This window comes from Stegodyphus dumicola, chromosome 8 (assembly GCF_044657685.1).
Source record: "Stegodyphus dumicola isolate Sdum_Otavi_A_Nest chromosome 8, ASM4465768v1".
In the NCBI taxonomy this organism is placed as follows: Eukaryota; Metazoa; Arthropoda; class Arachnida; order Araneae; family Eresidae; genus Stegodyphus; species Stegodyphus dumicola.
In genome coordinates this window covers 21,992,820-22,007,957 of record NC_140775.1, presented here as the reverse complement: position 1 = coordinate 22,007,957, position 15,138 = coordinate 21,992,820, and the positions used below count along the sequence as shown (strand labels likewise).

General features: G+C 30.8%; 1 protein-coding gene across 1 annotated transcript in view; it reads right to left on the bottom strand.

Moving 5' to 3' along the window:
- Positions 1-2,760: 2,760 nt before the first annotated feature.
- LOC118194168 (uncharacterized) overlaps positions 2,761-15,138 on the bottom strand; it is a 55,438-nt gene continuing 43,060 nt past the window's right edge. Inside the window, exon 4 of the mRNA XM_085821665.1 lies at positions 2,761-3,197. Within this exon, the coding sequence (XP_085677791.1) occupies positions 2,836-3,197 (362 nt within the window). The 3' untranslated portion in view covers positions 2,761-2,835. The remainder of the gene's footprint in view (positions 3,198-15,138) is intronic.

Here is a 15,138-nt window from a genome sequence, read left to right as displayed (position 1 = left end):
TGTTAAATAATTAAAGTTTCAACACCGCTAAAGAGCCAAAGATTGGCCCCCAACCGAAATTGCAACCCTAAAGTGTCGCAACAACATCACTGACGACTTACCCACAGAAGCTGCCATTATCAGTTGTGACGTATCATGACTTCAGTTTCATTGCATGGAACATATGGGGAAGGCTTACTCCATCTATTCTAACCTCCTTGGCCTGCACAGAAAGAAAGACTGGATCATCCCCAAACTTTTATCCGTACGCCTTCAATAATTTACATAACGCTGAGTACCCCTCATCAATAAAACAGACATATTTTAATAACAATCAAAATGCATTTCTTTTTTGTGACATACACAAAGTAATAAGAAAAGAGAAATAAAATTATTCATAATAAAATATAAATAACATTTATTTGAATTAAGTAGAAGAACGATATTGTTTGTGCTGAGATGACTGATCATCATAATTTGGTTCCCTAGTTGTTAATTTTAATATGAGATGCGGTTTCATGTCCAATATTCTGTTCCTTTTTTTCGACTTAGGACCGTATATCCTCCGACCATGCGACGAGATCTCGATACGTGAGGGATGTAGCAAGCAACTCTTTCTCATTCGACTGCTACCAAGGATTGAACGAAAACTGGTATCCTCAAGCGACTTTTGCCGATCAAAAGAGGTGGAAGCTCCTCCTTCACACGGCTCATATTTTTACGTCAAACGATAGTACAACAACCAATGAGAAGACTTGTTGAAAAATAATCGTAATTCCCCCCCCCCTTCCACAAAGTTTACATTTTACAAAAATAACAATTTTACAAAAAGTATAAACTGTTCATGATAACAAAATGAATAATAACATCACAAACAGTTACTGGCGATATTTTACTGCACAAACACACACATTCCATAATTGATTTTGTATTTATAAAAATCAGTTGATCGTCAATAAGTGGCACTTAAATGAAAATATGCATTTTGAAGAAATATGAAGAGTAATTTTTCTAACATTCTATGGAAAAATACAAAGCTGAACTTACCTCACAAATACACGCTCCTGGGCCGGGAATTCATTGATCTTGACAAGAATTAATTATCCATTTTCGTCTTTCTAGATTTCTCGGAAAACGAAATATCCTTATGTTATTTTTAGAATGATTGGAACAATTTAGTGCAGCACATCCACCAATGTCTCTCAAAATTAGGTCGGAATTGATCAACAAACATGTCAACATAACAATACTGATAGCAACAAGTGTAATTTGTTGACTACAAAACGGACTATGAGTAAGTTCTCCTCGGAGAAGCCTCAGTGCTATGCTGTACGTCAACGATCATCATATCATTCTCCTACTTTCAGTTGACTAGTTAGTTCGCAGACTTGTAGCGTGAAAGTGCTCTTGCCCCTCGCTCCTGATTTTGCAAAAAGCACGTATCTCCCTTTAACAACATACATAAATATTTATTAAATTACTTATAAATTTATTTTAAATGAAGGACTTACTTCATTTATAAACACTTGTGAAAGTTACTGTGAAGAAATTGAATTATTAAATTTACAACGATTATAAATATTATCTAAAAATATATACTTAACATTGAATTGTAAACATAAATTGAAATCCTATTGACAAATACGTTATAAATTTACTTAAGCAAACATTTTTCGTACTGAAAAGCAATCTGTTAAAAGGAATTATAAAGCAAATTCTACGAGATGCGAACTTAAGAAAGTAATAAAGAGGAGTTTTAGAATATGTATTGTTGAAATTAAGGGTAAAAAAAATCTGTTAAGTATAATTAAAAGAATTCCCCTTAAATTTTATAACTCAGTTACAAATTTTAAATGATACTTAAAAAAACGTCCTTTTTTTTTTATTCCCTTTCAGAAATATTCAGAGAAAGCTAAGTACTATTTAACGCATTTCACTATTAAAATAAATGGAGCTCTAATTTGAAATGGACAGAACAGAGCATTAATTATAAACTTATAAACTGACTTAGATTTTTCAATTTAAAAGATGCCTCAGAAGTTAAAAAATCATGTCATTTTGGAGAAAATATTTTAAGAAGAAGCTCTATAAATAGAAAAGATAATACAATAAACTTTGACCTTAATTTTTGCAATCCTTAACAGAATAAAATTGAATTTCCTTAAAATTTTTTCTAATGTAATTAACGAAAACTTGTGAAAAGTACAGCATTTAATTCCATTCAGAATGAAATGTTGTTAAAAATGTATTCTTTTCATATACTTAAGTATTATAGAAAAAGAAAATATATACATTTATGTGCATATTTACGACGTAATTACCAAATGATTACATCCAATCATGTCAAAGCCCATTGAACTTAATGGCAAATGACCTAATGTTTTAGTCACCACGAAGGGATCGCCAGTGCTTTAAAGCAGTGTATAGGGGAAACTGCTTATGGCCGCTCCATTTTACTTCATACCTCCATCGTTACATGTGAACCTACACCCCCAATGTATTACCTGAAACTATTCAACCACCAAATTTATATAAAATGTTGTTTTTAAATGCAGTATTTTGATTTTAATTCACATAAAAATATGATGTAAAATATTTTATTCTTGCCAGAACATTTACTTGAAATTTAATTTCATTTCTTGCTAGGATTAAATAATCTAATAGTTTTCCAATCATTCCCCCCCTCGCTAGTTGCTAGTTTTTATTTTGACATATAATTTCATATGCTTATTTAATTAAGAAATTCTCTAATAGAAATTAAAAAATTGAAATGTATTGCCATTATTTTAGGAGTGAAATTTATTAAAAATTATCATACAGCTTTATACATGCTTTTTTACAAGATGTGTCCACAAGTTATAAATATTTAAGAATATCTTTTGTCCAATTAAAATCTTTTTTCTGTTTTTTGATTTTTAATAGCTCACTTTTTAATTGCAATGATTTCTCCAATAATGTTAACTGCCTTTCAACTGCACTAGCCTGTCTTTCTGCTGCAGCAGCTTTTCTTTCCATTGCAGCAGCTTTTCTTTCTGCTGCAACAACTTTTCTTTCATAAAGTTTCAGTTTCTGCCTATAAAAAGAAGTTTGTTCTAATATTTTACTCTTTTCCTCTCTATTGTCGTCTATTTGTGAGTGCTCTTGCTCAATGCTGTCTTGGTCTTGAAAGAGATTTTTAATTATTTGCGGCTCTGTGGAAGTTTTCCCATTTTGAATGCCTGAAAAAAAAAAAAAAAAATTTGTATTCGGAAATCATTTTATTTCAACAAAAATTAAGTTAAAAAAATTAAATGCATACACATTTACCTGACTGAATAATTATATATCAAAATAAGGTTTGTGATTAAACTGAAATTTTAGATTATGCATATTTTTAAGAGCATTCATATATTATTAAAAGTATATGCAATCTTTCTACATGCTTTGCAGCTTTTCAGGGTTTGTACACAATATTGTACTTGGAAATTTGTATACTTTTAATGACCATTAAAGAAAAAAATTAAGGACCTATCAGCGAATGGAAGCTGAATAAATTCGATTACATATACCATTATGATTTAACTTCACTTGTATAATACCATTCTAAGAATAAAACAGGTCTATAAGTAAAATGCATTATAAATCAAATATGAAAATAAAATCAGCTTTTTAAAATTTACCAAGTAGTATTAAATATTTAAAATTTATAATGGTTGGACATATTTTAAAAATTAGTGATATTTTATATATGTTTTACTAGCAGTTAGCTTTATATTATTATTATTATTATTATTATTATTATTATTATTTTTTATGTCTCATTTCATCATGCACTTGCTCAGTCTAAAGGTTTAGTAAACAACAGGCATATTTTATGTCAAATGACATAGGTTAAAATGAGAAGTAAAATCATAACCAGCATGATTTGTAATAGAAGCTTGGCCATGGCCACCACAGCTATTTGCCTAGAGAGAGACCTGCTGATCAGAATAGATCTGAATGCCTGATGTTGGCATGACTGATAAGTGTTGAAAGTTAGTTATACTATGTACGTCCAGGGCAGGATTTAGACTTGATAAGGGCCTAAGCTATTTGAGATATGGGGCCCTTTATAAGTCCAGATATTATATGTCAGTGCAAATATGATTCTCAGATACCTAGAAGGGTTTTGGAGGACCCTAAGCTTAGCTAGTGTAGCTTATACATAAATCCTGCACAGTGTACGTCTGGTGCAGTTAGTATCGTAGCTTTGTGAAGAATTCCTGGAGTTGTAACCCAGTTAATATACTTTAAGGTTCCAATAAGCCACTAAAGCACCCGAGGTAATAAGTTTTTTTGTGCTGTTTTAAGTTTCACTAGCTGTAAGGAATAAGTTTTACATTAACTTTTATATTTTTCTGTCATATCTTGTGACCACAGTAAGGCTTAATGAAAGGCAATAACTCACCCTAACATGCAGAGATAACTTTTAAGAGTAAACAGTTACAAATGATTAAATTAGGTAGTTAGATACCCTTAGTCATTATAGATTTAAATGGCAATTATTAATTTTTTTTAAACATATTTGTTAAAAAAGCACTATTAAAATTAGAATCTAAAAACATTTCACAGTTTAAAACACGTGTAATATATGACACTGATTCTTACACGATATTAGGATTACTGTACATTAAAACATACACGCTGCAAAACATTTATGTTTTATAGCAACAATACACAACAAAATATTTATGCGTCTTTTTAATTTGGAAACTTACCAGACATTTTGGCTGATTTATATCATTTTCCTTCTCTATAAGCATTTTTTATAATAAGAAGAAATTTCAATACTTAAACTAACCAATGTTCGATAAAAGTTAAATAGTTCAAAATCTTTATTGGAAGTGAAGCAAATTATTGCTATGTCTGAAAGTAACTATGTCAGTTAAAGATTTAAATAAACCTTTTTATTTAAACAGAACTTGGAACATATATGCACATTCTTGTGCTAACAAAATCAACTATAGTTTGTGGTGATATAACTAAAACACAGTTAAATTAAAATTTAAAATACAGGCTAGCAATCAAAGGCTACATGATTTAATTTTAATCTAAGTGAGTTCAGTAACACTAATGGCATAACAAATTTAAATGGCAGCAGTGATGATGCAAAGCCAAATAATTAGAAATTAAGAAATTATCAGAGCTGGTAGAAACAACAAAATGTGCACGTACCTGCCAAAAACATGCTCCGTCTTACAAATCCCCAAATCCCAGTTTAAATATATTTAATTGATTTGCATTCTGACTAGGAAACAGAAAGGCAGGGTGGTTAATATAAATAATAATAATCATACATATCTTTGAGGAATAATTTTCTTTCACCATATGTATTCATTTTTTTCCTCAGTAAGTTTCCTCTTCATTTCAGAATTTTTGGATTTAAAAAAGATTATTCTTAAGATGTTATTCTAAGAAACTTCATATTTATTTAAAATGTATAGAGAAAACTAATTTTATTTCTTTAGTAATATGATCATTGAATAGGCAGCAGAATTTAGGATCTCCAGAGAATGCATCGGGAAAATGACTAGCACTAGCCTTGTGCATGATGCATTGAGACATTTCAATTGCTTTATTAATAGAAGAATTTCTTTCTATTGCCTGTTTGTGTGACAAGATTAAAGCAAATGAGGTATTTTCCATACTTGAAAGCTAAAAGAAGAGAAAATAAAGTGATGATAAACATGTTAAGAGAAAGACTTCTATTATCAGAAGTACAAAATTCAAACATTATAGTTTCATTGTTCTTCCAAAAATTCTCCAAAAGGTAAGAAATTCATCATAAACTTCCTGTAAAATACATTCAATATGTGCTAATATCATGAAGAACATGTTTCATTTTGTCACATTTTTCTGGAATCATAGGTCTATAAATCTTGACTTCAAATCCTTCTAAACTTTCCGAGGTGTAATGTCTAAATTCCGAAACAAAAATTATCCCTACTAATTCTGTAACACCAAAGAGCCAGAAGTATATTTTTAAAAAATTCAGAGAAAAAAGTGAAAAATGAATTTTATAGAAACTGATACACATTTTGAGAATTCTGAATATTCTGAGATAATCACACAGGGAAAAACTCATACCCCGAAATAATATAAAAGAAGCCATTTTAAAAATAATTACATAGCTATTTTGCTTTCATTAAGAATGGTTGTGTAAATTGTTCTTTATAGCATTTATTACCTCGTGGATTTTTCAGATCTAAAATATTCTAATAAGTTACCAAACTAAAAGGTAATGTCATTTTATAATATGGCAGCAAAAAAATAAACGTCTTATTTTTACGTTATTTTTTAAATATAATTTTAATATTTTATCATTATTTTAATGAAATTTATCAATGCTAATTGATATGCTTTTAAAAAAATCTTAGAAATATCACCTGTCATCAGAATGCCTTTTCATTATCTGAGTCGAACTGATAGGAGACATCTTGGATGTCTCCTATCGAACCTTTGCTAGATAGGAGACATCTTGGATGTTGCTTGATTTGTGGATCGTCTCCTGTATCCATTCTTGAATGATATGTTCTGCAGCAGTTCTCTCTTCATGCTTAGTTGTGCATTCTACAATAACTACGATGTTAGGCTTTCTGACGACAGGAATTCTGGAGGACTATTAGTTTAACACAGGTAATTGAAGTACATGCTACAAGCACTTCCCCTTTCCTAAAAACTTTTGCTTTATCACTTATGTTGGCAACTCTTACTGGGATTGTGGTCGTTGATAGGTTGATGAGTGCCAAGGCCGTTAGTATCCTTTGGTGCCATTACAGTTCTTAAGATACTCCATTATATCGAACCAAAAATTTCTGTTTTCTGCTATGGAACAGCAGGTAGTAAAGTATCTGATCTTGCTAGTACTGTACATCTCAAGCTATTATTTGTTAGATGAATTTAATACTTTTATCTTTAATTTTGAACAGGGTTATGTCCTCAGAGGTAGAATACAATTCGTTACTTTTGAAGTTAAAAAAAAAAAAAAAATGTATTTTCTTAAAATGTCTCATCCAAGTATGCAAGAATTTGTAATATTTGCTACACATTCAATGTGATGGTAGGCAGCACCCAAAACAAGATGTTAGCTTTTAACCTTTCCATCAATTTGCATTTTATTACTGGAAACAGTTTGGAAGGTAATGCAGGGCAGTGTCCAGTTCAGTCGACATTCCAGTTCTTGAGACATATCATTTTGGATGATGGTAATGACGGCTCCTGTATCAATGGTCATACTCCAAGGAATTCCACTGATGTGTCCTATGATAAAAAGTCCATATTGCCACCTCTCATAGCAAAAATCTAAAGTGCTTATGGGGCTTCTCATTATCTGGCAAGCTCCTACCCGCGAGATGGCAACTAATTAGTTTCCTTGCTTCTTGCTGGGAGTGGTCTTAGATTCCAAGCCTCGGGGTGTTCTGCATTTCCTTCATAAGTGTCCTACAGCACAACATTTCCAGTACTTTAGAATTGGTTTATTGCCATTCCTGTTTAATTTCAAGGCATTGACTTGCCTGGATAAATAGTCTAGACCAGTGGTTCTCAACCTTTAGACTAATGCATACCATCTAAACAAAAACTGAAAATCTTTACTACTACTAGTACATTTTACAACGATTACTTTTTAATTTCTTAATAGATATACGAATTATATATATATATATATATATATTGTCATTTGCACAACCTATTGGCTATTTGTATTAAATATGCACACATAAAAATTATTAGATTAAAAATTGATTACCATTTTAATTATCAAAACCTAAGTTGTAGCACTTTAATTCTAAAATTTAGTGCAAAATTTGGGCTTATTTAAGAAAGAGATCAATGTCCTTATGTGTGGACTTATTTCATTTAGTTTTAACCATAAATTAGGATCCCCTTTTAATTCTGTTCTATATTTATTTTTCAAATATAACATGCAAAAAAATCCTTGTTCATACAAATAGGTTGTGTGAAAAGGCTAAAAAAAAATAGATTTACTTGAAATGCTTTTTAATTCTTTTTTTTGGAGTGTGTTATATTTGCAATCTTCAGTTACAGCTCGATAACAAGAGCCTTCTATCAATTGTTTTTTTTTTTTCTTCAACAGATAAAATTTCAGGTAAATTTGAACATAATCCTCAAGAAAATAAATGTTGAAATTATTTATCAATGAAAAAAAAAAAAAATATTGTTAATGCCAGATGCTATTTCTTCTTTTATTTCCAGTTAGAAAACTTTCTAAAAGTGCAAAAAGCTTAAAATATTATTTAGCCAGAAGGGCTATTAATTTCGTTTTGGTATTTTGCGTCGAACACTTGAAAAGTCTGAATCACTTTTCAAACTGTTGCCAAGAAATAGTATCGCACTGTAGTATACTTAAAGAAACTAAATACTGAAGAATCTCCATAAATGTGTGTGTATTTCTTGCATTGTGATAAAACAACCTAGAGCCATCAAATTTTGAATAACGTATATCTCCACCAAAATATGGACATCTGGATGCCCAAATTTGGAATTTGTTTTACTATCTATTTTCCACTTATATTATTTATTATCTATTTGTATTCTGTAAAGCATTTATGAGTTTTTGATTAAAAAACTCAACGATTTCAAAGCGAGCAATGGCAACATTGTACGGAAAGAAAAAAAATAATTAACTTCAGTGTGCGAGACTGTGTATCGGAAATTTTAAAGACATGCTCTTTTAAAATTACTTTGCGATATTGCTGATAAATTGAATTTTATGGTTTAAGTGGAAAGAACACAATATTTAATAAAAAAAAAAAGGCAACACACAAAACGTTTTAAAAAAAAACTTTTTAGGGCGTAATATAAAATCTGAAAGCCTTCATATTTTTTTTAGCCAGTTCTTTCATTATTAGCTAGAGTTTTTCTTTTTTACCATTGCATCTAGTGTATCTCTGACAATAAACTAATTAACACTTTTTCTTGTAATCCTAAATTTAATTAATTTAACTTTCCAAAAATATCAGCTAAATATGCTAAACGCGCCAACCATAATTCACCAAATAAATATTTTCGCAATTCAAGTTTTGAATCAAAGAGGAAAATTTGAATTTCTGATCAAAGTTCAAAAAGCTGATTTAAAACTTTGCCTCTAGATAACCACCTTACTTCGCAATGTAAAAAAAGCGTTTCATGTTCACTGCTAATGTCTTGGCATAAAATCATAAATATTCTTGAATTTAAGGCTCAGTTTTTAATAAAATTAACAATTTTCACAGCTTGATTCAAAACGACGTTCAGTTTTTCAGGGATTGTTTTGGCTAATAAAGGTTCAGGATGAATGGAGCAGTGAGTAAATTTAGTTTCATGTGCGATTTTCTTTATTTGAGAAATAATACTTCAATGTTTTCTTGTTAAAGCCCAAGCTTCGTCACTGCATAAGGCAATTTCCGAGGAATATCATTCTCAGACATAATATTGTCAATTGGTCTGAAAATTTCCTTTACTGTTGCTCTATCATGAACAGATTCAAAAAATAAATACTCTTAAGCAATTCATTTATCTTCTTCGAAACATATGTAAACTAATAATTTAACAAAGTTTGTTATATCAGGACTTTCATCCAACTGTAATGCGAAATACTCATTGTATTTTATATTTTGAATAAGTGTCTCTTTTATTGAATTTGCTATTTCATGAATACGTCGACTCACTGTATCATTTGATAGTGGAATGTTATTGAGTTTATTAGCTGCTTTTTTGTTGAATAATGTTAAAAGGATATCTTTAGCTGCTGGTAATACAGTCGAAAGTCTTTAATCTGAACTCGTAGGGACTTTGGCTATTCCGGATTATCGGCTTTTCCGGATTATAGATCATCAATTTAAATCTGTAAGATGGCATGCAGAAATTATAAAATTAAAAATATGAAACCATAATTTATGAAATATAGAGCAATTATGATCTAAAGGGTATCAAAATTTACAAAAAAAAAAAGCTTAATATTTATTTGTTTACTTTATTAAACATTTATTTCAACGTGCGCATGTGTAAAACATACATTACACGTAGTCAAAATTAGAAAATTGCAACCAGAAAACTATTTGATGTGTAGTCGTAATATTTATAATGACGATGAATTTGATTTAAATCATATCAAAGACAGAGTACATTGAGTAGAAATACTACATTTAGTAAGGAATTATAAGCCAAATAAAATAAAAACATCTGCCTTGAATATGAGGATTTCCATTTCCAGGGCTTTCTGTATTTCAGACGTCATTAATATGTTGCAGAGACAGGATTTTACTTGCTTCTGTTCGGCAGTTGGGAAAAAGAAAGATGAGACAACCTTTCAATATCATGGTGAGCATCCAGAGTGCTTCCATAGGCAAGATTTTAACTGAAGCCTGCTACAGTCTTTTTGATATATATCTTTAATTTTTATGTATATATATCAAAATATTTTGGTACTTTTCCATTTTGCTAGCACAGGCGATAAAGTCGCCAAAAATGGTACAACCGATGCCAAACGGATTATCCTCACTGGTAACCTTTTACGCCTCATTTTCAAAACAAGTCGCAGCCATTTCTTATCAGATTGATTCCAATACTGGCATACAATTAAATAGAATTTTTAGCAGATAGTTCAATTTAATGCCCCAAGGCCATTCATGGTAATTATGTCAATTAGGATGCAATCACACTGCTCATCCAAAGGCGAAATTATAGAAAAGGCAAAGTTAAGGGTTAAATTCATCATTTCTAATAAGAATGGCCTAGCTAAGTAAAGTACTGCGGTTTTACATAATTTCTGAGTAAGGTATTTATTTATACAAATTGAAATAATTCTTGCATTTAAACTTGAAATGAATATAGATAATTACAGAGAGAATTAGATTTTTATGAGATTACTTGGGGTAACGTGACATGAACGGTGAACCAGGATGTTGTACCATGAAAGCATAATAAATTCTTAAATTAAAGTCTTTTTGCAAAATTTTAAATGATATTAAAATGTTTATGTCTTCAAAATAAAAAATTCTTAGAACTAACATTTGTTAACATTTTTTTTAAGTGAATACTGTGTGTTGTCGCCAATAAAGTCTGCTTGGCGAGATTTGCGCCGGCGAAACTGAAAAGTATCAATATTTCTTCTAACTTTATTTAATGTATATATTTATGTGTAATGATTTAATGCATATATCCAAATTTCATAGTTATAAAATTATAGCTATGAGTTATATACATGGTCCCACTGAGTGAGCAATAAAGCTGAAAGTCTTCTTGGCGGCACAGCTGCTCACCCATTGGTTTCCTACTACAGTCAAAAGTCTTTAATCCGGATGTTCATAATCCGGAATGATCTATAATCCGGACCTCAAAGCTACAAACTTTCTGCGCATGCATATGCGGTTGCGCACAACACGTTTACGCATGCACGTTTAATGTATAACAGACAGTAAAAGCTAAGCTAAAATTATCTAATTATCTATTTCAGTTAATGTTGCAGATTGTGTTGTTCCTAAATCTTCTGATTGGATCCAGCTTATTATTTTTTGCAGACTGTTAGAGCAATTTTATAAAAGTAAGCTTGAACTTTCGATAATGTCAAAAAGAATTTCCGATTCTGGAGCTACCAAAGGATCTACAAAGTGAAAGCATGTTTCGATGTCCATCAAACAAAAAGTGGATAAAGGCATATCCTTTGTTTCTCTAACCATTCCGAAATCTGTTTATCATATCAATTTCACACTGCTTTGGGAGGGGGACGTCGCGGCGCGCAGTTGAACTGGAAGTTGATCTGTCAGCACTATCCTTATCTTCAGGGCAGATGTTTTTATTTTATTCGGCTTGTAATCCCTTACTAAATGTAGTATTTCATCTCGATGTACTCCGTCTTTGATATGATTTAAATCAAATTCCTCGTCATTATAAATATCCCGAATACACATCAAATAGTTTACTGGTTGCAATTTTCTAATTTCAACTAAGCGTAATGTATGCTTTACGCATGTGCGCGTTGAAAGAAATGTTTAATAAAGTAAACAAATAAATATTAAGCTTTTTTTTTGTAAATTTTGATACCCTTTAGATCATAATTGCTCTATATTTCATAAATTACGGTTTCATATTTTTAATTTTATAATTTCTGCATGCGATCTTAGCAGATTTAAGTTGATGATCTATAATCCGGAAAAACCGATAATCCGGAATTTTTCTTGCAATCCTAAATTTAATTAATTTAACTTTCCAAAAATATCAGCTAAATATGCTAAACGCGCCAACCATAATTCACCAAATAAATATTTTCGCAATTCAAGTTTTGAATCAAAGAGGAAAATTTGAATTTCTGATCAAAGTTCAAAAAGCTGATTTAAAACTTTGCCTCTAGATAACCACCTTACTTCGCAATGTAAAAAAAGCATTTCATGTTCACTGCTAATGTCGTGGCATAAAATCATAAATATTCTTGAATTTAACGCTCAGTTTTTAATAAAAGTAACAATTTTCACAGCTTGATTCAAAACGACGTTCAGCTTTTCAGGGATTGTTTTGGCTACTAAAGGTTCAGGATGAATGGAGCAGTGAGTAAATTTAGTTTCATGTGCGATTTTCTTTATTTGAGAAATAATACTTCAATGTTTTCTTGTTAAAGCCCAAGCTTTGTCACTGCATAAGGCAATTTCCGAGGAATATCATTCTCAGACATAACATTGTCAACTGGTCTGAAAATTTCCTTTACTGTTGCTCTATCATGAACAGATTCAAAAAATAAATACTCTTAAGCAATTCATTTATCTTCTTCGAAACATATGTAAACTAATAATTTAACAAAGTTTGTAATATCAAGACTTTCATCCAACTGTAATGCGAAATACTCATTGTATTTTATATTTTGAATAAGTGTCTCTTTTATTGAATTTGCTATTTCATGAATTCGTCGACTCACTGTATCATTTGATAGTGGAATGTTATTGAGTTTATTAGCTGCTTTTTTGTTGAATAATGTTAAAAGGATATCTTTAGCTGCTGGTAATACAGTCGAAAGTCTTTAATCTGAACTCGTCGGGACTTTGGCTATTCCGGATTATAGATCATCAATTTAAATCTGTAAGATGGCATGCAGAAATTATAAAATTAAAAATATGAAACCGTAATTTATGAAATATAGAGCAATTATGATCTAAAGGGTATCAAAATTTACAAAAAAAAAAGCTTAATATTTATTTGTTTACTTTATTAAACATTTATTTTAACAACGTGCGCATGTGTAAAACATACATTACACGTAGTCAAAATTAGAAAATTGCAACCAGAAAACTATTTGATGTGTATTCGTAATATTTATAATGACGATGAATTTGATTTAAATCATATCAAAGACAGAGTACATTGAGTAGAAATACTACATTTAGTAAGGAATTATAAGCTGAATAAAATAAAAACATCTGCCTTGAATATGAGGATTTCCATTTGCAGGGCTTTCTGTATTTCAGATGTCATTAATATGTTGCAGAGACAGGATTTTACTTGCTTCTGTTCGGCAGTTGGGAAAAAGAAAGATGAGACAACCTTTCAATATCATGGTGAGCTTCCAGAGTGCTTCCGTAGGCGAGATTTTAACTGAAGCCTGCTAGTCTTTTTGATATATATCATTAATTTTTATGTATATATATCAAAGTATTTTGGTACTTTTCCATTTTGCTGGCACAGGAGATAAAGTCGCCAAAAATGGTACAACCGATGCCAAACGGATTATCCTCACTGGTAACCTTTTACGCCTCATTTTCAAAACAAGTCGCAGCCATTTCTTATCAGATTGATTCCAATACTTGCCATTCCAATACTGGCATACAATTACATAGAATTTTTACCAGATAGTTCAATTTTATGCCCCAAGGCCATTCATGGTAATTATGTCAATTAGGATGCAATCACACTGCTCATCTGAAGGCGAAATTATAGAAAAGGCAAAGTTAAGGGTTAAATTCATCATTTCTAATAAGAATGGCCTAGCTAAGTAAAGTACTGCGGTTTTACATAATTTCTAAGTAAGGTATTCATACAAATTGAAATAATTCTTGCATTTAAACTTGAAATGAATATAGATAATTAGAGAGAGAATTAGATTTTTATGAGATTACTTGGGGTAACGTGACATGAACGGTGAACCAGGATGTTGTACCATGAAAGCATAATAAATTCTTAAATTAAAGTCTTTTTACAAAATTTTAAATGATATTAAAATGTTTATGTCTTCAAAATAAAAAATTCTTAGAACTAACATTTGTTAACATTTTTTTTTATGTGAATACTGTGTGTTGTCGCCAATAAAGTCTGCTTGGCGAGATTTGCGCCGGCGAAACTGAAAAGTATCAATATTTCTTATAACTTTATTTAATGTATATGTTTATGTGTAATGATTTAATGCATATATCCAAATTTCATAGTTATAAAATTATAGCTATGAGTTATATACATGGTCCCACTGAGTGAGCAATAAAGCTGAAAGTCTTCTTGGCGGCACAGCTGCTCACCCATTGGTTTCCTACTACAGTCAAAAGTCTTTAATCCGGATGTTCATAATCCGGAATGATCTATAATCCGGACCTCAAAGCTACAAAATTTCTGCGCATGCATATGCGTTTGCGCACAATACGTTTACGCATGCACGTTTAATGTATAACAGACAGTAAAAGCTAAGCTAAAATTATCTAATTATCTATTTCAGTTAATGTTGCAGATTGTGTTGTTCCTTAATCTTCTGATTGGATCCGGCTTATTATTTTTTGCAGACTGTTAGAGCAATTTTATAAAAGTAAGCTTGAACTTTCGATTATGTCAAAAAGAATTTCCGATTCTGGAGCTACCAAAGGATCTACAAAGTGAAAGTATGTTTCGATGTCCGTCAAACAAAAAGTGGAATTGCTGCAAAAAATGGATAAAGGCATATCCTTTGTTTCTCTAACCATTCCGAAATCTGTTTATCATATCAATTTCAAACTGCTTTGGGAGGGGGACGTCGCGGCGCGCAGTTGAACTGGAAGTTGGTCTGTCAGCACTATCCTTATCTTCAAGGCAGATGTTTTTATTTTAGTCGGCTTGCAATTCCTTACTATATGTAGTATTTCATCTCGATGTACTCCGTCTTTGATATGATTTAAATCAAATTCCTCGTCATTA